Genomic DNA, 20,906 nt, shown 5'->3' with positions numbered 1-20,906 from the left:
AACAAAAGGTTGTTTTTAACCTGGATTCTGCTTGGCTGTTGTACATTGCCCAGAGAAGCCTGGTGTTTACCCTGTGCTATGACAGAGCTATTAGATGACTACGGTGCTGAGATTTCTTCTCTCTCCCTCACGTGTGCTTGTTGGGAGTTACTTTATGCAATGCTTGTAAAGAATGAATATTTTTCTCCAGTAAAGTAGAAATATTTGGAAAGGCTGCCCAGTGCCACAGAAGAATAAAGTTTCTGCAACCATTTATTTGAGCTTTCCCAGATCTCCCTTTCAAATTTTGTGAAAAGCAGGAATTTGGTAATCTCTCCAAGACTGGCAGTATGACTTTGAGGAGCATGTCTAATAACAACCCTTTCAAAATCCACGAATTTCAGCTAAAGGCCACCCTGGACATATCGAGAAACCACATTTTCATAAAAGCAGGAGCTTCAGTTGAGACAGAAGTTTCACACCTTCCTTTCAAATCTGTGCATGCAAAAACCCATGGGAATTCAGTCAGTGAGAGAGGAATGCCAAGACAGAGCTGGTAGGGAGCTCTGAGAATTTCTGATTCTCGGTAAATTCACTATAAAATAACTGCACCCCCCCACAGAACCAGAGAACCATGCACAGAAATGTGCATGGCCAGGAAAGGTGCCCTGTGCTGAAGGAGGGATCTGTATAAACTGATGCCATGAAGATTTTTTGCCTTTTCTTTTATACCCCTGTTATACCTTTTTACAACTTCTGTATTCCCAGTGCTTTTTGCCTACATTCTTGGACTTGTTTGTCAAGCTGAGAGACTCAACATTTTAGAAGCTTCGTAGCTAGGGATCAGTGTGCCCCAGCCCCCAAGGTCCTCTCCAGAACACATTCTGTAAACCAAGATGGAACCATCCAGGGGAAGGCTCCTTGGGGAGGGGGGCTCACTTGAGCCTCTCATTGGGGAATCTTTGATAGATCTGCTAATTAGTAACACCTATAATGTTACACCCAATCCTTTGGGGTGGGCATTCAGCAGGGTGCATTTCGGTGCATTCGACCTGGACGTGTGCACCTAAGGACCCTTAAAATAAATACCAAGGTAAAATCCCTTGTCCCCTTCTAACCGTGTCTGACTCTTGATTTTAAGACCAGGAAAAGGCATCAAAACAACCTGGTGTATTAGACTGGTGTGCCATAAAGATTAATTATTATTTCATACACAGCAATTAAGACCGTGCGACAAAGCATGCAGCTTTGCACAGAAACTGTCCATTAAAAAAAAATAAATTATCAAGACTGGATGGGACTGGATGGGCTGTAATTTGTAGGAGGGCACCGTGACTAACAAGTTCTGACCAACAGTGAAGTATTTTTTCAGCAGCGCACACCTGGGAGTCCCTCAAATTAGTAGCTCACGCTAAGTCATTTATGGTAGGCAATAAATTTAGTGAACAACATCTGTTCCAAATTCACCTAGAAGACAAATACAAATTCTTACACATGCAGAGATCTCTATCAGACCCTACTTTTACTTTGTTAGCTTTTTCAAGATCCTACATGCCACAAAAATCCACAGAAAAGAACCTTAGGAAAAGGTAAGATATTCTGATAATAGACATTCAGGAGGCTCTTCCATTAAATAATAAGTGTCTTTGGGAGGTTTTTTTGTATGGTTTTTCGTTTTTTTTTCCGAAGATGAGATTTTCAGAAGATAGTAAAGAATGAAATTGAATGATTTTTTTTTTTTTAATTGTAAATTCTTTTCCTTCCTACAGGTTTGATTATTCAGTGTTCTCATTCAGGTTGCTCAGGGTTAAGAGCTATGAAAAATGCTCTTAAACTCCTGAGATGGCAAATAATCTACATAATGATGTGGCTCATACATCCTTGTCAACTGGGTATAAGACACTGAGATGAAAACCTACCATAAAATATGAATATAGAGGAAAAAGTCTGTGTCTGTTGAACTGGTCTGTTAGACCCTGAGGGCAGGAACACAAACACTCGAATTAGTTTTAAACAGTCTAGATGCCACTGACTTATGCTGCTCCTACATATTTCACACCCATTCCAGCTGCAGGTAAAACAGACGAAAGACTACTAAAAAGAGATGAAACCAGGCCTTTAAAGGGAAGGAGTATGGCTATGAAATATGCTTATCAATAGCTCACGGAAAACAAGCCAAAAGGAGCCCTTTCTCAAAGAGCTGCTTTGTTATTCTGACTCCAGGAGAAGGAAAGGGAAAACAAGTAGCTAAAAAGGAGCAGAGCCAAGGGTTGTCAGCTCAGAGTGCCAACCCAAACAAGTCCTGGGAGAGATTTATCAGCAAAGCCTCTTTTGGAGGGAAGTGATGAGGTATGCACTGAAACGGAGATGGAGAGGACAGGTGGATGGTTGTTTATGCAGCACAGAGTGTTTCTTAATCCATTTAATACATCTAGATGTTCTAAATGACCTGCAAGGAACAGGCATCTATCTCGGTAAGAGTTCTTACACGTAAGAAATGGAAATCCCTCTGGCTACAGGGTGATTTTAGCCTGCTACTGCACAGAACCACAGAGCCACTGACCATGGTGTCATTAATTTTTTGTTACAACTCTTCCCATCCATCACAACTGGTTCCAAACCCACGTCAGTTTTTCAGTGGATCAAACAGAAAAGTTGCCTCCCTGTTACTGGCGCGCGAGATAACGTCTGCACACATCCAAAAATGTGTAACGTGCAGCAATATTTCTTTTCTCAAGAAGACTTTTAATATTCTACAAAGAGCTTCTCCAACACCATCTTTGAGGGGGCAGGCAGTAAAAAGCCTTTTCTCCCTCAAAAACCATCAGATAAGCGTCTGAAGAAGAATTAATAGGGAATTAAACAGAAAACATATTACGATGTTTCCCGAACGTTCTAAACACAAAATATTTCATTCAGAAGAGTTATGGTTTTGTGAAGTCTCTTTCAAAATGGGGCTCTTAACATCTAATCCGGCATCCTGCAGATAACAGAATTTCACACTCCTGCAATCTGTCCACTTATTGTTTCAGACCCACATGCTGAGTTATTTGTGAGCAGTAGTACAGTCCAGTCTTTTGCAGAAGGACTGGAGGTCTGATAAAGCCATGAAATTCACATAAAATGTTCTGTGGACTTTAAATAAGGCCCTATATTTTGACAAGAATACAGCTGAATAGGAAAAAAAAAGAAAGAGATTTTAAAGAGACGACTACAACTATTTTGGACTCTTGTTTCAAAAGTACTTCACTGCATAATGTGACACTACCACAAAATCCATAACGTTCACCATCAAGAACCCATATTCACGAGACAGGTTGGCATGAAAAATCAAAAGAGTTTGCATTAGTCAAATTATTTCCTGCACTTGATAATCAGAATGTTTTGGGTTTGGCTTCAATAGAGTTACATGAAGATTAAAATGTTATTAGTTATTGTTGGAGTGAGCACAGAGGAGGCCAGAGTTGATCAGAGGGATGGAGCAGCTCTGCTGGGAGGAAAGGCTGCCAGAGCTGGGCTTGTTCAGCCTGCAGAGGAGAAGCTCTGGGGTCACCTCACTGGGGCCTTGCAGGGCCTGAAGGAGCTGCAGGAAACCTGGAGAGAGACAATTGCCAAGGGCTGGAGGGACAGGACACAGGGAATGGCTTCCCAGTGCCAGGGGGCAGGGCTGGATGGGAGATTGGGCAGGAATTGTTCCCTGGCAGGGTGGGCAGGCCCTGGCACAGGGTGCCCAGAGCAGCTGGGGCTGCCCCTGGATCCCTGGAGTGTCCAAGGCCAGGCTGGACATTGGGGCTGGGAGCAGCCTGGGACAGTGGGAGGTGTCCCTGCCCATGGCAGGGGGTGATGCTGGATGGGCTTTAAGTCCCTTCCCACCCAAACCATTCCATGATTCTATGGTTCTATGAAAATGTTAATAAAAGACACGCATACACATGTAAATGGTTTTAAAGTGCTGTTTCAAAATCCTTGCACATTTTTGGGATGCTCCTTGTGGGATCGCAAAGGTTACCCACAGAGAGAGCCCATGGACCGCTAAAATCCAGACTCCACCTGGAAAACGATGAGGAATCCTCAAAGCAGAAGAGAGTCAAAACGGGTCAAACCCTCTGAAAGACCAGTGAAGCCTCAGACCCGGGCTTGGGAGAGGATCTAGGATGAGGAAAGGCTTAACCATCTTCATGTCATGCACTGACTGCCCTGAAGCTCAGCTCTGCCAGGAACCAGATCTGCAGTCTGGGTGGATTCGAGCAGCTTTAAGACCATGGCTTGCTGAAACTCTTACAGCAAGAAACAAAAATCCAAAACCTCAACCAATTCCACAGGAATGTGTCAGTTTCATTGAATATATTTTGTTTTAAAAGCATACTGAGGAAATAAAAAAGGGATTTGACAAGCTGTCCCCAACACAAAAAAAAAAAATTAAAACCTTTCTATTAAGTAGGGGTTCCATTCCCCTTAAGATATTACATTTAAATTGGAACAAAACCATTCCATTTTACAGAAATAAACCAATCAGACAACATCTTTTGCAGTGTTTTGTCTCACAGAAAAGGGATTTTTTTTTTCTTTGTTAATATATTGTTCTTTTCATTTAATGTCAAAAGAAATAGGATTTTGAAATACAGACATTTCCTGCTGAAGCAAAATTCCAAGCGTCAGCCTTCAGTACATGCAATTCCTCTAACTTGTGCCATCTTGTAGTATCATTATCCTACCTATGCACAGTCAAAGTGCAACAGTGCTCCAGGCATACCCCTTCTCTTCTTCAGGAAAAAGTGGGAATACTGCCAAGGAGCTGGTCTAATGCATTAAAGAAACATGGCTACTATTATACGCACCTATGTCAAAAAAGTTTTTAAAAAAAAAAGTCCAGAAAGAATTAAATTTTTGGTGCTTTTAATCCTTCTACCTCACATTAACATGACTAGTATATATGATGAGGTCTAGTAAAATCCAGTTCTTGATTACTGTTCACTCTAAATAAACAAAAGGTTTTATTTAGTTCACTTTAAAATGTTTCCCAGCTGGATATATATTTCTAAAATTTTGTTAACTTTGGCTCCCTTTACAAATCCTTAAGGATGTAGGGCAGGTTTCAATAGTTTGGGGTTTGGATTGGTTGGGGGTTTTTTTACCTTCTAAATTTTATCAAAATTTATGTTTTGTTATCCCTCTGAGAGTCAAAAGAGATGATTGCATTACACATATATATACATAAATTTACCTTGCATAAAAATCTCAACGACTCAAGTAAACTTCTGGAAGAAAGTAATTGTAAGGAGTGACTTTTTTGCACAGCTGGCTGGGTAAGAGTTGAAAGTAATTCAAGGTGGGTGGTCAGTCTTGCCTACTGAAATTCCCTTATCCAGTCCGTCTGCTTTACCTTATTTGGGTGTTTTCATGCTAAATCCATGAGTATCAATTTCTGGCACGTTCCTGCACTGCAGCCTTGTTACAACCATGCCACGCCCCCAGGCTGGAGCTGTTGGCTACAGCCAGAGGCACCTGTGGAAAGTGGATGTCACTTACGTGGACATCTGTTCTGCACAGGGCTCTGGGCTCACTCACCCCTGCCAAACTCTAAAGCAACAGACAGGATGATGCAGAGTCCATGTCGCAAAGAAAGGAACTGTTTTATTATAAAAGCATATTGTGGAGCCCTCTGGCAGTACCCGGCGTTTCCTTCGTTCATCTCCCCCACCCGACAATAAACTCGTTAAAAAGAAGCAGACTGAGTGAAATGTCAAGTTGTTAAAAATGGCAGCTTTGCCGTGTCGAGGCTGAGCCCCAGCACAGGCAGGATACAGCTCCCTGGATAACGCCTGGATATTTGTCATGCAACATTCTGAGCACAGTCATTCCCACTTCCTTTCTGCTCCAATATGTCACTACCAAAACACGACTCCAGCCCATGGTGCCTCCTCCTGAGCAGTCCTGGACGTGAGCATCCTTCCAATGACAGCAGATCCCTTGCTGCCTACAGAGAAGACAATTCTGAAGCTCTGCAGGGCTAAACAACCCAAACCCAAACAGTTGTCATGCAATAAATCATTTTTCTCCAGATGGAATCCAAAACAAAGCAAGGAGTCAGACTGTATCTGACTTAGCTGGTGTGTCTGGGTGTGTGTAGAGGGGAGTCCAACTCTGCAGGAAGAGCTGGTTGGGAAAGAGCAACTGTTCACCAAAATGACTTCATCCTTTATTTCCTGTGTGATATTCCACGACTGAGGTGGAAACACTGAGATATCAATGGATTTTGTGCTTTCCTGTCCCACTTCACCACCATCCCTTCATTACATTTACATCCTACTAATTGGGAGAACCTCAAATGCTTCTGCCATGACAAAGATGGCACAAGAAAGAGCCAGTTCTGGCCCTACCAATATCAGGAGAGAGAGTCCTCTGCAAGAAGAATCAAAAATTGATGTACCACAACATGAACTGGGGCAAAAGTCAGAATACACTTAGAATCTCAAAGCATATGCCCACTCTTTGAGTGCTCCTGCGGCTGCTCAGGGCTGTAAGGAATATTCCTTCCCCTCTCCCTTTTTCCACTAATACCAAAAACACTTGGCTTTAGGAAAAAAAATTTCCAGTATACTCCTTAATGTGGCAGCTTGGGAAAAATAATAGGTTGACATCACATTATTTTAGGAATAATAAAGGTTGTTCTACATGCTGGGCATATACTAAATTTTACCTCCTTGATTTGTCTCTTGAGACGAATTTTATGCGGCAAAAATAAAGCCAGAAAATATTTTGCAGTTCAAGCTCCAAAACAGGAAGGAAAGGAAGGAAAGGAAGGAAAGGAAGGAAAGGAAGGAAAGGAAGGAAAGGAAGGAAAGGAAGGAAAGGAAGGAAAGGAAGGAAAGGAAGGAAGGAAATGTCTTTTTTTCTAAGAACTGAAGCTATGATGACAATTACCCCACCTGCTCTACCCCAAAACAATTACCCCACCTGCTCTACCCCAAAATTCTCTTTTTACAGATATCTGGAGAAGTTTATTTCACTTATCATGATGCTTTTCTGGCATTTTATGTCCTACCATTTCTAAAGCATTTTTTCAGGTACCTTGTAAGAATTTAATTCAATGCCTGCACAAGCCCCCTGGTCACATTCTTTGGCTGCAGTCCCTGCTCTTTTGGGGCATTATTTTGAGCTATTAGTCATGTGGCAAGACACAATTGTTTTCTGGTGGCAATTTTTTTTTTTTTTGTGTTTCATTTTTCTTCACTGAAATATGACTACAACTTTGTTTGGGGAAAACAGTCTTGTCCTGGACCCTTTGCATGTACAAAAATTTATTTAGTTGCTACAGAAGTGGCAGTGATAACTCAAGTTACTGTGGGATCTTCATAACTTCTTAAATGCAAATGAGTTTTAGAATACATAATTAGAGTAATTCCATGCGTAAATATTGACATACGTGGCACAAGGATTTTTGCACATAGATCTGAGTCCTGTGCTTTGCAAATATTACTCGGAAGACATAAAGTGGATTCTGCAATTGCAATTCTAATGGATTGTTCTCAGTATCATCCCTTACCTCTGAAAAAAAAAAAAAAAAGAAGATAAAAATTCTTTAAATTTATCTATTGGAGTTAATAAATAGAATTGTTTTGGTTATTAAACACCCAAAGCAGCCTAGGGATAAACCAGAGATTCTCAGTTAAATCAGCATAAGTCTGTAAAGGCTCCTCTGCTGCAGCTGGAGTGACACAAATGTTTCTCTCTATCAGACAGAATTTCAAATAGTGCATACAGAACATGAGTGGTTTTTTAACCATGTAATCACATACTTTCTTCTTTCAACAACCTTTTTCATCTCACCTTTCTTTTCTTTCTGTTTTGTTTTGTTTTTCCCTGACAAAACTGGAATATTTGTTCTGGGAAAATATTAATTTGTTTTTAGAAACACTTGGGGTTTTTTTGAAAAAGACATTTCTCTTGGACAGTAATTGAGATCAAAGGTTTTAAGCCAACTACAGCTAAAAATAGATGCCTTGCTGTGGTAGCCTTACTGAAAATCAGCAGAGGGAGACATATTTTTGACTATAAACTACTGCCACAAACTCCATCCTGTGCTAACATGGTGATATTTCTGCAGAATTAGTTCACACCTGACAGGCTCTGTATGTGGTCAGAAAAAATTAAAAAAAAAAATATATATATATAGGTCAAGAAGTCAAACAATTCAATTAAGGTGTGAACAAGTCCATGTCTGAAGAACATTTTGGGTTAATCCTTGGTCTTGTCAGTTGGACCAAGTGTCCACAGCATTTCCCAAGGACTCCTGAATTTTGCTTCTAATGTTCAATATTTAACTGAACATGTGACTGGAAACTCACTACAAGCCAGAGTAGTGAATATATTAGTAACCCCAGAATCATTTTGCTCACCACTTTCAAGAAAAGAAAAGCAATGGTTTAGGAAAATATCCCACAATGAAATACAATCAAAAATCTCAGTGCTACTCTGTGTACATATAGGCACATTCTTTGCTGCTATTTTGGCAAAAACAACCCAAAAAAATACATCAAATATGTGGAAATTCTTTTTCTAATGCCAAAAAACCTCCCACTGAAACTACGGGACTCCTGCTTGAGGAGGTGCTACATGTAAAATCCAAGAGTATGGTCTAAAGTTAAAAATCAATGTTTCTTGTGCACTCTTTGAGCTAATGATGAGTATCAAAGAGGTAATCAAGTCTAGCAGAGGTAGTAGCAAGGCAGGCAGGGACTACAGGAAGACCTTCCTGACCAGTAATAAAATTCCAACTTCTGTCCTCCTCAGGAAGCAGAGTTTTCATACTGAATATTACTCATTTAAGAAAAGGAGTAATACAAGACTTGTCAGAAAAGTCCTAATGCACTGAGCAGCTTGGAAAAAAAAATAAAAATAATTACCCCATAAAGAAACATTGATAACTTCAGCAATATGTTCCCAAAGACAACACAAAATATGCAGGAGCCACTCTGCACACATCCTCATTTGTGGCAGGAAAATATTCTGAAAGACACCAGTGGGTGTTTTGTATATTATTGATCAAATTTATGGCCTAACCACTTCAAAAAGAGAGGAAGATTTTAAAAGACTGGCTGGATTAGCAAGGATTAATCCAAGCATTAAACTGAAAATGTGCAAAAACTGCAAAAAATGACCACCGAAAACTCTGTACTAAGAAAGTTACAATCTGGACACGTTCAGAAAACTTTGGTACAGAAAACCACTTTCCTCAAAAAAATTAAGTCATAGTGCATCACCACGTAAAAGACAGCTCATCTTTTCTGCATTAGGATTTCTTAAGGCTTTCTCCACACGTAAACAAAACCTCTAAAAGGATTCCTGTTCTTCACAGCAGAAGTATGAAAAACTACATTGTACCTATGAATAAAATTCCTTCATTTCTCTCATGAATAAACAAAGAGCTATAAGAAAGCTGGAAATGTGTAATCCCTATGTCTAGATCTGAGACGTCTCCTTGGATACAATGCAAAAACAGCAGGGAATGTGTAGGCATCCTCTGAACAGTATTTAATGTGAGGGCACTGTTCCTTGTATCTATGGATGTCTAGAAAGGAATGTGGAAAAAGAAATTATTGTTCTATAATAAGTCTTTCTTCAGGAAGAGCCAGCAACAGTGGCCTAAAGACCACTTGTTAATTCAGTTTTAGCTTCTTGTGAAACTTTCTAAGTATCAAGTTTCAGCTCTGTTGGATATGGGTCTGGTGGGGTTGGTTGGGTTTTTTTTTTTTTCTTTTCCTTTGTTTTGAGAAAAGGAGAAGTGCACAAAAAAGCTTGAATTTATTAAAATTACTTGGTTTTTTGCTTTCATACAGGGCATCACTGCTGTTCCATTTTAAATAGAATTTATATGGATGGTGTATTTTAAAAAGCTCTCCATATCACCAGCAAAGAAAAAAAAAGATTATTTTAATATAGAAAAACCCCAACAGGTTTAATTAAACAACAGATCTACCAGTTTGGATTGAATTCAAGCATGAAGAAAAATAATCACCTAATTATACAATGATCCAGAAGCTGCAAACTGTTATGAAGACATTCTGATGCCTACCATCCCCACATCCCCACAACAGCTCTGCTCTCAATCACCTCATTGGAATTAATGTGGTGTAATTACACTGGGGAAGATGATATCAGGATCTGGCCACATTGCTCAGCATTTAACACTTCAGTTAGTCGAGGCACGAGAAGAACGTGGCCATCTCTATGCCAGGTTTTATGAATAACACAAAGAGTTTGGTCATTCAGGACATGAAAATTACTTCAGTCAGACCTGCTTCCCTGGGAAATGAACTTCAGAATATTACAGTTAATAAGGAGACAAACCCAGCCCTCCATTAAAAAAAAAAAAAAAAAAAAGGGGGAGATTTTGCATTTAATTAGGTGGGAAATTGCTCCTGCCCATGTGGCCACTTTTGCTGCTGCTTCAAGATCCCACCAGAAATGAACTCAGTTCAGCCTAGCTGCAAGACAGCATCTTTCCTGACGGTAAACCTTGGCTTGAAATAGGTCCTATGAAGAAACCATAGCTTTCAGTAGCATATACACTTCATTTGAGGAAAAACAAATGGTGATTTCAGCACACAAAAGACAAAGTCTCTTCCCCTTCAGCAGAAGTCTCTCTTAACACAATAATTAGCACATGTACTTTTTGAAAGGCACACCAAAAACTGCACCTAGCACGTGTGCGTGTACAACAAATGATGCTGCCCAGAGAGATTATTTGCCAGAGGGCATAAATAACTTAAAGGAGAACAATGTGGGTACAGATGAAGAGAGATGCAAGCCTAGACGCTGCAAGCTCTTAGATAGTCTCTCTTGCATGTGAGGTGCTGCCTGGAAGAGGCAGTGTGAGGCTTGCTGCTGCTGTCCCTCCTCTGCTCTGGTCATCCCAACACCCCCAGCCCCCAGAGCAGAGCCAGCATCTTCTCTCCATTCCCACTCTCCCACACACACAGCCCCGCCCCCCCCCCCCCCCCCCCCCCCCCAGAAGTTACCAAAACCAGGGCTGAAAAAGGGGACATGGTCATTCTCTGTGACTGAGTAGAGAAATAAAAGTATCAAGGGATAAGTGTCAGGAAGAAAAAAGACCTATTCAGGCTAAAGACAATGATGGCAAGAATAAACACGGGTATAAACTGGCCAAGAAGCAATTCAGGCTAGATATTAGAATCAGGCTTAAAGAGAGCCATGACCATCTTTGACAGCCCTCCAGAAGGAGCCGTGAAGACAACAGGATTAAATGGATTTCAAGGCAAGGCCTAAGATGGACCTGAAAAGACTCTATTCTGCCTCCTTTGTTAAGGTTTATGACTATCACTCATTACCATTCTGCATTTCATTCAAATTTCACATGCCCTCTCGCACTGCTGAGACAGAAATATGCATGTCAGAGAATTACATGTTGAAACACAAAGGTTTGTAACCCCTTTCCATAAAATTCCACATCTACAAAGCACAAGTTCCTACAATTTCATTCTCTTCAAAGCTGGAGGGGACAAGAAACCAGACAGAGCTGGTGTGGGTCCCAGAGTCCAACAAGCAGTTTGAAACATATTCACTAAATAAAGACTTTTAAATGTCTCCAAAAAATGCAGGTGTGCAAATTACTCCTGATTCAGACAGGAGTTATGTTTCCAGCATCCCCTCAACCACTGTTAAACAACACCCCCACAAGCATTTTTCAGCTCATAAAAGCTTTATGAGCTGAAAAGTTCCTTCAGGTTTGTTTTTTTTTTTCCCAGCTGCTAATCCACGACCTGCCAGCACCAGCAGCAGCCCTCACCACTATGAAACATCGGAGCTGTGAGGACACAACAGGGCACAGGGTGGCAACTTCTGCATCCTCACAGTGCAAGACAAACTCCTGTGTCCCATCTGCTGCTGTGGGAAGACGTGCATGTGGTAACACCTCAGAGTGCAGGGGTATTTGGCTTCCTCACTCTCGTGATTCCAGGGGAAAAACTCCTGGTTCCACTCCAGTGAATGGAAGTTCCAGGTCCTTTCCATTCTGAAACATGTGCGTGGTCCTTTCTGTAGCATAAAAAGGGATGTTTCCTCGTGTGCAAGGATATTTTCCTCATTAATTGAAACACCTGCCCTAGATCTGCCCATGTGCCATGGGCTGTCAGAAACAACAAGTCTTATTACCCTGATTAATTCATGCACCTGTCTCATGTTCGCCCACATGGAAGTGTGTGGATTTTTTGTACATTTTCAAAACTGCTGTACTCTTACACAAATTAACAGCTTTATCTGTTTAGCTCCGTGTCCTTTCTTATCAGCTCTAGGATGCATCCGCCTGAATTTAAATTGTGCTTGACCTTCCACCAGGCCTCCAAATTGCTTCTGTTTCCATGATTTGGTTTGGTTTTTTTTAAATTTAACAGTAACTGAAACTTCCTTTATGAAAGTTTTCATTGACTGCAAGCATGCATTTTAAAAGTTAGGAGAAAAGCTATTTACCACTTGGATAAGAAGAGGTCCTCTAGGAGAAACTTTTTTTTTTTGGTCTAATAAATGGAAAGTCTTAGAAATTATAATATTTAATAGAAACTTTCAGTTATATAAATTGTACTACTTCATATTAAGGTGGATGCGTGTGTGAGATAGAGTAATATCCTGGATTTTAATTCAATTCAACACCTTTGCAGCTTCAGCCTGCAGTAACAATGAAGAATAATATCCCCCCACATTCCATACATCCACAGCACATTCCATATATCAACAGCACATTCCAGCCCAAAGACTTCAAAGCTCTTCAGAGAAGTTGGTGCCAGTTTGGTGAGGGTTTGAGAAGGAGGAGCACAAGGCACAAGGAATCCCTTCCTGCCTCTCCTTCCACCTGTGCTTGGCCACAGGTGAACTCAACTGAGCCAGGGCTGCTCCCACCATCACAAGCCCCTGTTCTGCAAGGGATGCTCTCTGTCCTTCTTGACGGAAACTGATAAAATTATCTCAAGTTTTCAGAAATTCACCCATTTAGCACAGCCTTTCTCTTCCATGTGGAATGTAAAACGCTGCTCCTATCTAACCGAGCCTAATGGCACCTCCGTGGAGCACTTAAATGTTATTGTGTCCACACTGTGGATGGCAAATGGAGCTGCAGAGAGCAATATTCAGCTGTGTAATAGCAAGGCTTTTTATTGTAATTGAGTGATAGGAAACAAAACATGGTGCTGAATTTCTGCTGAGCCCTGCCTCACTGTTAAACTGTTGCTTCTGGCAAAAGCTGAATAACAAGGAGGTGAAGAATGAGGGGGAAAGAATAATCTCGTGAATAGTTCCAGCACTTATGCAAACACAAAAAGGAAAATATATTCATTTATAGACAATGCCATCTGTATATAACCTCTCATTATTATTCCTATTTCAAACAGCTATTTTTTGAAGGGCTTTGGCAAGCAAGCTGTCCTTTCTTAGGAGGAACTTTTGGACTTTTGACTTGAAAATCCAAGAAGGCCTTTGCTTATAACCTTCACAGATTAACTTTCTAAAAATGCTAAGCTGTATTACCTTGACAACATGCCAAAGGAGGAAAGACCTTTGTTTTATCAGAGATGTAATGACGAAAACTGTATTTATAGTTTCTGGTCAGCTGAGAATAGAAAGACAGAGGTACAGTTTATGTAGTTCTTTATGACTGTGGATAAATTCCCAAATAAAGAATGATCAAATCAGAAGTTAAACTACATCCTAGTGAAAGGTATATGTTGGCAATATTTGCCAAATTCATTCCTCTTCATCACCCCCTATACACATTTTCCCCAGCACAAAGAAAAGTTTATGGACTAAGGAACAATGAAGGGAAACTGGGTTTGACAGGATTTTTCAGAGGCTGTCTTTCATTTCCGTAGCAATAAAATAAATCAATCCAAACCCTCAGAGAGAATAAATCTTTGGCAGTTCTAACTGAATTTGGGGTAAGCAGGTATAGGGTGCCATGAGTCTGTGGATAGCTAAGTGGAGGAATTCCCACTGCCAGGGCCTGAAAAAAGAAAAGCAAGGAAAACTCCTTTTTAAACTTGCACTAGACACAGGATGAGGGCCTCTGTGCTTAAACAGAACACAGACAGTGGCATACTGAGAATTTAATAATATTTCAAGAAAATAAACTTTTTGTCTCTCCTTACAAACTAAATAATTCTTAAAGGCAGATTTTTAAGGATGTATACTTTTAAGTCTGCTTATAAACACCCTGACATATATGCACATCTGTACCTGGGAAATGCATGCACAGCTTTGAAAGTTTTTGAAGGTGAAGAAAACAAATCCTGAAGAAAGTTTGTCTTAAAGACCTGATCACCCAAGGCAGAGAAAGAGCAGCTATGAAGAGTCCTTCAGATAATCCACTTTGAAACAAATCCTAATTTAAAGATTCACAGTACCCACGCTATCCTGAAAAAAAAAGGCGTAAAATAAGACACTCCCTGATGTACATGCAGACAAATCTCCTACATCCACACCCTTCCACACCATCCTACTTCTTTCCACCACCTGAAACACACAGCTCACCCAGCACAACCCACTGTCCTGTATGCAACAAACTGTAGCATAACTCAAAAATCTAATAGGAAAAACAAGGTCACTACTACCTAGTCCAGCTACTCATTTTGAAGTCAAATTAAGTGAATTTCCACAGGTACAAAAGGACTCAATACGTGGGTTAAATCTTGTCTTCAGAAGTTATCCTTCTGCTCTGACTTACTGGACTTGCATCATTTACTAGAGACCCTCAAGACACTGGTAACACATAAAGACAAAATAATGATAGTACACCACAGAAACAAAAGTTTCAGAACTACCATTTTCTGAAATAGAAGGCTAAGCTACTGTTGATATAATTTGTGCAGATTTGCATCCTGTAAATATAAAGCAGGATAATAAGCATAACGTGGGAAAAGATACCAAGCCAAGGTTTGAAATGTACGGCACATCTCAAGGAAAAAATCCACTACTGGCTTTTGATTTTTGAATGGAACCCTACCAAGCACAAACCTGACAAAACCATCCAAAAGACTCCAATAATTATGAATTCTGCTGGATGAGTTCTTCAGAGGCACGGAGGTTATGGCCGAGAACCAAAGAGAAAACAGTTTCTGACACAACCATTCAAAAGCCATGCATGTAGTTAAGGTATATAAGACAGAAAAAAAAAAATCCATTTCTTACTGTGTTCCTTCAAAAGAAGAAAATAATTATTATACAACTATACAATAATTAAACACAACAAAACATTGAACCTAGCAGAAATTCTGTGCTTTGTACTGCTTGTCAGTTCCTTTACTTTTCATTTTAAAACATAAAAGTTTTACCATGAAATCTTAAGTAGTAGTCAGTTGGCAGGCTTCTTTAATGTAAAACTGCACACTCCTCAGCATTTGCATTGTGGAGATATATTCATCATCAACCCCAACAGTTCATTGCTACTGTAGAAGTTTCTGTTCTGGATACCCATGGAATTGAAGCTACATACACATGTACAGAACCATCAGCTAAAAAATGTGGCAGAATTAGAAGTTGCATCAATTTACACCACACATTCTCTAAGATGGATTTTAAAAATGCTATGATATGCTATAAAAATATGGAAAAAACCCCATTCCTCCAAATCACAGGAGGCAGTAGAGTGCTTTAACCATTTTTTAGCTGACTACACTGTACATGGCATTGTTAATTGCTACAGACCAATGGAATGTTAAAATAATCTAGTGCTTCATTTAGGACTAGTAATGCATGGAATGGAAGCTGTGAAATTAAAATGCTTGTTTCACAGACAGCTGGAGTTAAATCAGTGACTTGACAACATTAAAAAAGAAAACTGGACTGTAGCCATCATGACTTTTAACAAGAAATTAAACAGTTTCATATTCATTCTCTACATAGAAATTATTCTTACCACACAGCATATATAAAATACATTCCTGAGGGCCTTTTAACGGACAGAAAAATAGACCTACCCATATTCAGCTAGTTGCTGTCTAGACAAAAGTGGTACTTTGCATCCTTCAGTGATCCAAGAAACATCTCCGGCATATTCTAAAGCACACCTGTTTGTCATGACAAACTGTCCACTCTGATGGACTGTGAGTCTAAAAGGCAAAATCTTACCTGTGTCATTGCCTGCGATTTGAATAACATACAATCTTATGTCATTATCGGGGTGTGAAGTAGAAGGGGACACCTCCTGAGGTTGCAAGGCCTCTGTGGCCTCCTTCACTTGTGGTGGAGCAGTAGGTCGTGCCACTGCCGTAGCAGTTGACGCTGTGAAATATTCCTTATCGATTTCTGGCTCTAACATCTTTCCCGGCAGATCATCCTCAGCGGTGGCTTTACTGGGAGAAACAGATTCATCAATTATGATGATGTCATGGCTTGTTACCTCCTCTTCTTCCTCAGGAATGATGCGTGGAGACTTTTGAGTGACAAAAGGCTTGGTTGCAGATGTGGGCTGAATTTTATCTACAGCACCAGTGGAAGGTGGTGTGACACTGCTGAGAACCGTTGCCTTATCTGTTGCAGTAGCTGCAAATACAGCTGGCTTGATTTCCTCAGGTTCTGTAGTCATTCCTGAACCTTCTGTAGCGTGGCTTGGAGAAGCTCCCAGAGTCAGGTGAGTAATGCTTTCCACAGTGGAATGCCCTGCTGTCATCGTATGGGAGGGTGGCACAGAATCCCAGCTGACCACATCACCGTCCTCCTCCCTGGTGGGGGCTCCCGGGCTGTCCTGTGTCTTTGCTTCAGTGCCAGCAGTTATGGGCATCACCTCAGTGACCTCCTCATCTCGGTCAGGAGCAGTTTCAGCTTTTGGAGTCACCGTGAGGTGCAGCCAGGTGCTGGTTTCCTCAGGTCCCAGAACTCCTCCGCGGTCTGTGAACGTCACTGCAGGCACTGGTACCTCTGTTGCTGGATATGTCTCATCATAAGCGGAGCCTGTCTCATCCTGCGTCTCCTGAACTGCTGTTTGAGGAGCTTCAGATCCTGGTGACATCCCTGGTTCATGTGCGTGGGCAGATGTCACAGAAAGCGTGGGCTCTGTGGAAGTTCCTGGTTCCAAACCTCGGTCCTGTGTGGAGAGTTCCTCTGGGAACACCTTGCTATCTTTTGCAGTTGTTTCTGTTGCTTCTGTATGAAAGATATCATCAAAAGGAGTCTGATCAGTAATTGGCATATCTCTAGTGACCTCACTCTCTACAGTAACTGGAACTAGGGAAGCATCATACTCCTTCTGTGGAACTGCAGTATCTACCTTTGTTACATCTGTACATATAACAGTTCCCTTTGTCCCTGATGTCTCATCTCCTTCATGCTCAGTTACCCCCACGGCTGTGGGCACAGCACTTGGCAATACAGTTACACTGGAGGAGCTAAAAGACCCTATGGTTGCACTACTTTCTTTCACTGGTATTTTGGATACTGTGGTCATTTCCAAATCCAAAGAGCTGCTCATGTGGGAGACACTTGTAGTGTCTCTACTCTGACCAAAATCAGCTGATAGCACTTCTTCATCCATTGTGGTCTCCGCTGGCTCCGTGCTCATCTCAGTTTCATCTGTGGCTGCTGAAATTGGAGCTCCTGGATGCACTGTGGATTCTGCAATGCGCCCTGGAGATGATGTAAACTCCATTCCAGAGAAGCCATCCTCTGTACCAAATTCAATCTCTCCTTCAGTGTGAGATGACTCTTCTGTCATATACCCCTCCTCTTTATCTGTTGGCAGCCACATGCCAGAGCCTGGAGGGGCCTGTGTGATCTTCTCCCTTGCAGAACATCCCGCAGATTCTGCTGTAACACAAGGAGGAATGACAGCTATGGAGTCAGGGACCCTCACATCTGTTGTCCTCATTTCTGGCTGCTTTGTTTTCTCCTGCTCCTCTAAGACAGCTGATACTTCTGTCTGCTGAGATGAGGGGATAAGAGACGCGGTGCCTTCTCCGAAACTTGGTGGGGAATCTGTGCTTCCTGAGATGGCCTCAGATTCTGTTTGATCAGCAGCTGACACAGAAAAGGATACAGGTGTTCCAGATGCCACGGTGGGCTGCACATCCCTCAGGTCCTCTCTGCTCCCTTGAGCCGAGGCCTCGCTGTCAAACACTGTCCCAGAGCTAAATTTAACCCACGGCGTTGACTCTTTCACTGCAGAAAACTGTCCTGTGGTTACTGCATGCTCCTCCAGGAGTGTCTCTGATGCAGCAGGCACTTCTGATCCTGGGGCATGACCAGGAGCCACACCAGAACCCGTGCCAGGCACAGCAGTGTGCATGCTCTCACTGCCCTCCCCCTCTGCAGCAAGGTCAGACTCATCAGTGAGCAAAGCTTTAGGGATTACAACAGTTGTAAGTTTCTTGTCAGATTTTGCCTCCATGGATTTTTTTGTGGGTGCATTTGTAAGGTGAGACACACTCTCTTTTGTCAATGAATCTGAAGTCCCTGTCCTGGCAGCCTCTCTCCGAGAAGTCTGTAAGAAGCTATCTGTAGCAGTCCTCACAGGACCCACTTCTATTTGTTCAGTCTGATTATCAGCATCATGCTTTTGTGCATCTCCTGTTTCAGTATCTTCCCAAAAACCAGTGGGACTCTTAGCTACAGCTGTGCTATCCTGAAAAATTACAGAGGTCAAGAAAGCGTCCTCAATGCTTTCAGACCTACCTTGTTCCTCGGGCAACTCTGCTTCAGAGTAAGTGTGATCCAGTTCCACAGCTGGGGACGTGGCCTCTGTTAGCCTGGCTGAGACATCGTATTCAGTCCTTCCCAGTGTGTCATAAGTGAATATTTCGCCATCGGTGACAGTCTGAGGTAGAAGGGTGGTTAACGGAATGTTCTCCATGAGCACCTCCATCTCCCTTTTCTCCTCAGCCACATCAGTAGTCGTTTCCGTGTCTTCCTCAGACTCTGGGGTTGTCTCCTCCAAAGTAACTGTTTGGGTGGCAGGCACTTCAGTAATCAGAGTCTCAGAGATGGGAGGTTCGAGAGGAACTCCAGCAGGTGACGATTTCACGCTGTCAGCTCTCAGGGATGTCACAGGCTCAACAGTCGTAGGCTCTGTTGTGACTTTTTTAGCTTAGAAAAGAAAAAAAAAAGCACAGTCAGTACAGTAATTATTTAAATTCATAATTTGAATGCCACATTGAAAAATAAGTGTAAAGTTCAAAGGCTTTAGGTGGTTGATTACAGCTTTGAATGACATGCAATAACACACTATAAAGCTGCAGAATGCCTAACTTAAAACCAGATTAAGTGAAAAAAGCAGCAATATTCTTCATATTTGTCATTTATGTAATTACCCCTAGAAGTTCTTGTGTTATATGAGTGGCCATCAGCCAGCCAAGTACTGATCTGGGGATGTAAAAGTTTATTTCAAGGTGTCACAAATGAGTAGAGCTGCAAACCTGTGGGTTTTCTTCAAAGCTTGATGCAGCATCCAACTCAGATGTATAAAGGGAGTGAAATGCTGCTTTAGTTTATTTTCAGCACATAATTACAAACTGCAAAAAGGAACCCTCACTGCAGTGAGAGCGTGCTTAAGCAGCAGGATCAAGCATGCCACCAGATAATACTGCTGCTGCCCTGCCTTTAAATTATGCTGGGAGAAATTTATTGTGGGGAAAGGTGAGAATGGTGAACCATAAGATCATAAACTTAATAATACTAAAATGATGTTGATCTTTGGAAAACACTTCAAAGTTGCACATCTGAAACTCCTCCACACACAGAAATGCCTTCATGGGAGTGTTGAACATGCAAAGGCAAAGTGTTGAACTCTCTGGATGATGGGAAAGGTAAGGGAGCTGCTATCCTAGATAAACAGCAGGCACAAAGAAAGGTCCTTCCAGTGAACCAAACTGTGATGTTCTAAAGAATCTGGTGGCCTTGCTCCTTTTACCCCACATTTCCAGGCCATCTGAGGCGGAAATGTGTGCCAACACTGGAAGGTTTGTCAGCAGATTTTAAATTCCTGAAAAAGGTGACTGCTCAAAAAACAAGTTTTCCTCAGGAAAAGCCCAGGTTGGAAACATCTTCCCTTCTGCCAGTTCTTCCAGGTCAGTAATCTTCAAAAGGGCCATGGGAGCAGATGGGTGGAAGATGTGAATGTCTTAAACCAGTACTGTTAACTGCCAAGTGACTGAGAGTCAAAAGCCTTATAAGGATGCAAATAAAGAGCAAAGTATAGTTTTTAAATCACATTAAGCATATTGAGAATGCATTAAACAGTCACTGCTTACCAGACAGACACGACTACATCCAGAACTTTTAGCAAAATAAAATCTTGCTTAGCTTGTGATAGAGCAACCAAGTCTCTTCTCCTCACATCAATCAAAACACATTATTTTACATTTTATACTCAAGCATAAGCAGTATGCTTGCACAAATCAGACCTTTTCACACACCCATAACTGGTGAGGTGCCCCTTTGATAGCTGCAGATACGAATTCCGCATATGCAAGTCAGGGTCACACAAATATTTGCTCAGAGTCACACACTCAGATTTGAAAATGCCACCTTTGCAAGAGACGCGTTTGATTCGCCCTGAAGCAGGAAGGCTGTTCAGAGGATGGCAGAAGAACAGGTAGAATTACAGAGTAGGAAAATGAGGTAAAAGGGTTCATATTTCAGCTTTCCTGAATGAGAAGTGAAAGTGAAAAGGAAATGCTGAGGGCAAGAAAATATGACGTCACTGTGTTTAGAAGTGGTGGTGTTCTTTGCCAGCAGAAAAAAAGGAACAGATTCTTTTCTCTACCACATGTTAAAACTTCATGGTTTTACAAAGAGGACTTAGCTCTAAATTATATATTTATATATTATAAAATTTATATACTTATTTATTTATTTTAAGTTAACATTCAGTTGAGCAAGAAGGGGTAAAGTTCTTGAAACTCCACTAAGCAAAGCACAGCCTGAACACG

General features: G+C 41.4%; 1 protein-coding gene across 3 annotated transcripts in view; it reads right to left on the bottom strand.

The window, feature by feature from the left end:
- Positions 1-20,906, bottom strand: part of VCAN (versican) — a 98,876-nt gene that overhangs the window by 35,433 nt on the left and 42,537 nt on the right. Inside the window, exons 7-8 of one of the 3 annotated variants that reach the window (XM_032095552.1) lie at positions 18,652-19,062; positions 16,114-17,127 (exon numbers count right to left, since the gene is read on the bottom strand). In XM_032095552.1, the coding sequence (XP_031951443.1) occupies positions 16,114-17,127; positions 18,652-19,062 (1,425 nt within the window). Of the gene's footprint in view, positions 1-16,113; positions 19,063-20,906 lie in introns of all 3 variants that reach the window. The other 2 variants (XM_032095551.1, XM_032095553.1) reach the window with 2 other exon arrangements.

The sequence above is a fragment of the Corvus moneduloides genome, chromosome Z, assembly GCF_009650955.1.
Source record: "Corvus moneduloides isolate bCorMon1 chromosome Z, bCorMon1.pri, whole genome shotgun sequence".
NCBI lineage: Eukaryota > Metazoa > Chordata > Aves > Passeriformes > Corvidae > Corvus > Corvus moneduloides.
The sequence above is the reverse complement of the archived record's forward strand: the minus strand, read 5'-3'. Positions and strand labels throughout refer to the sequence as shown.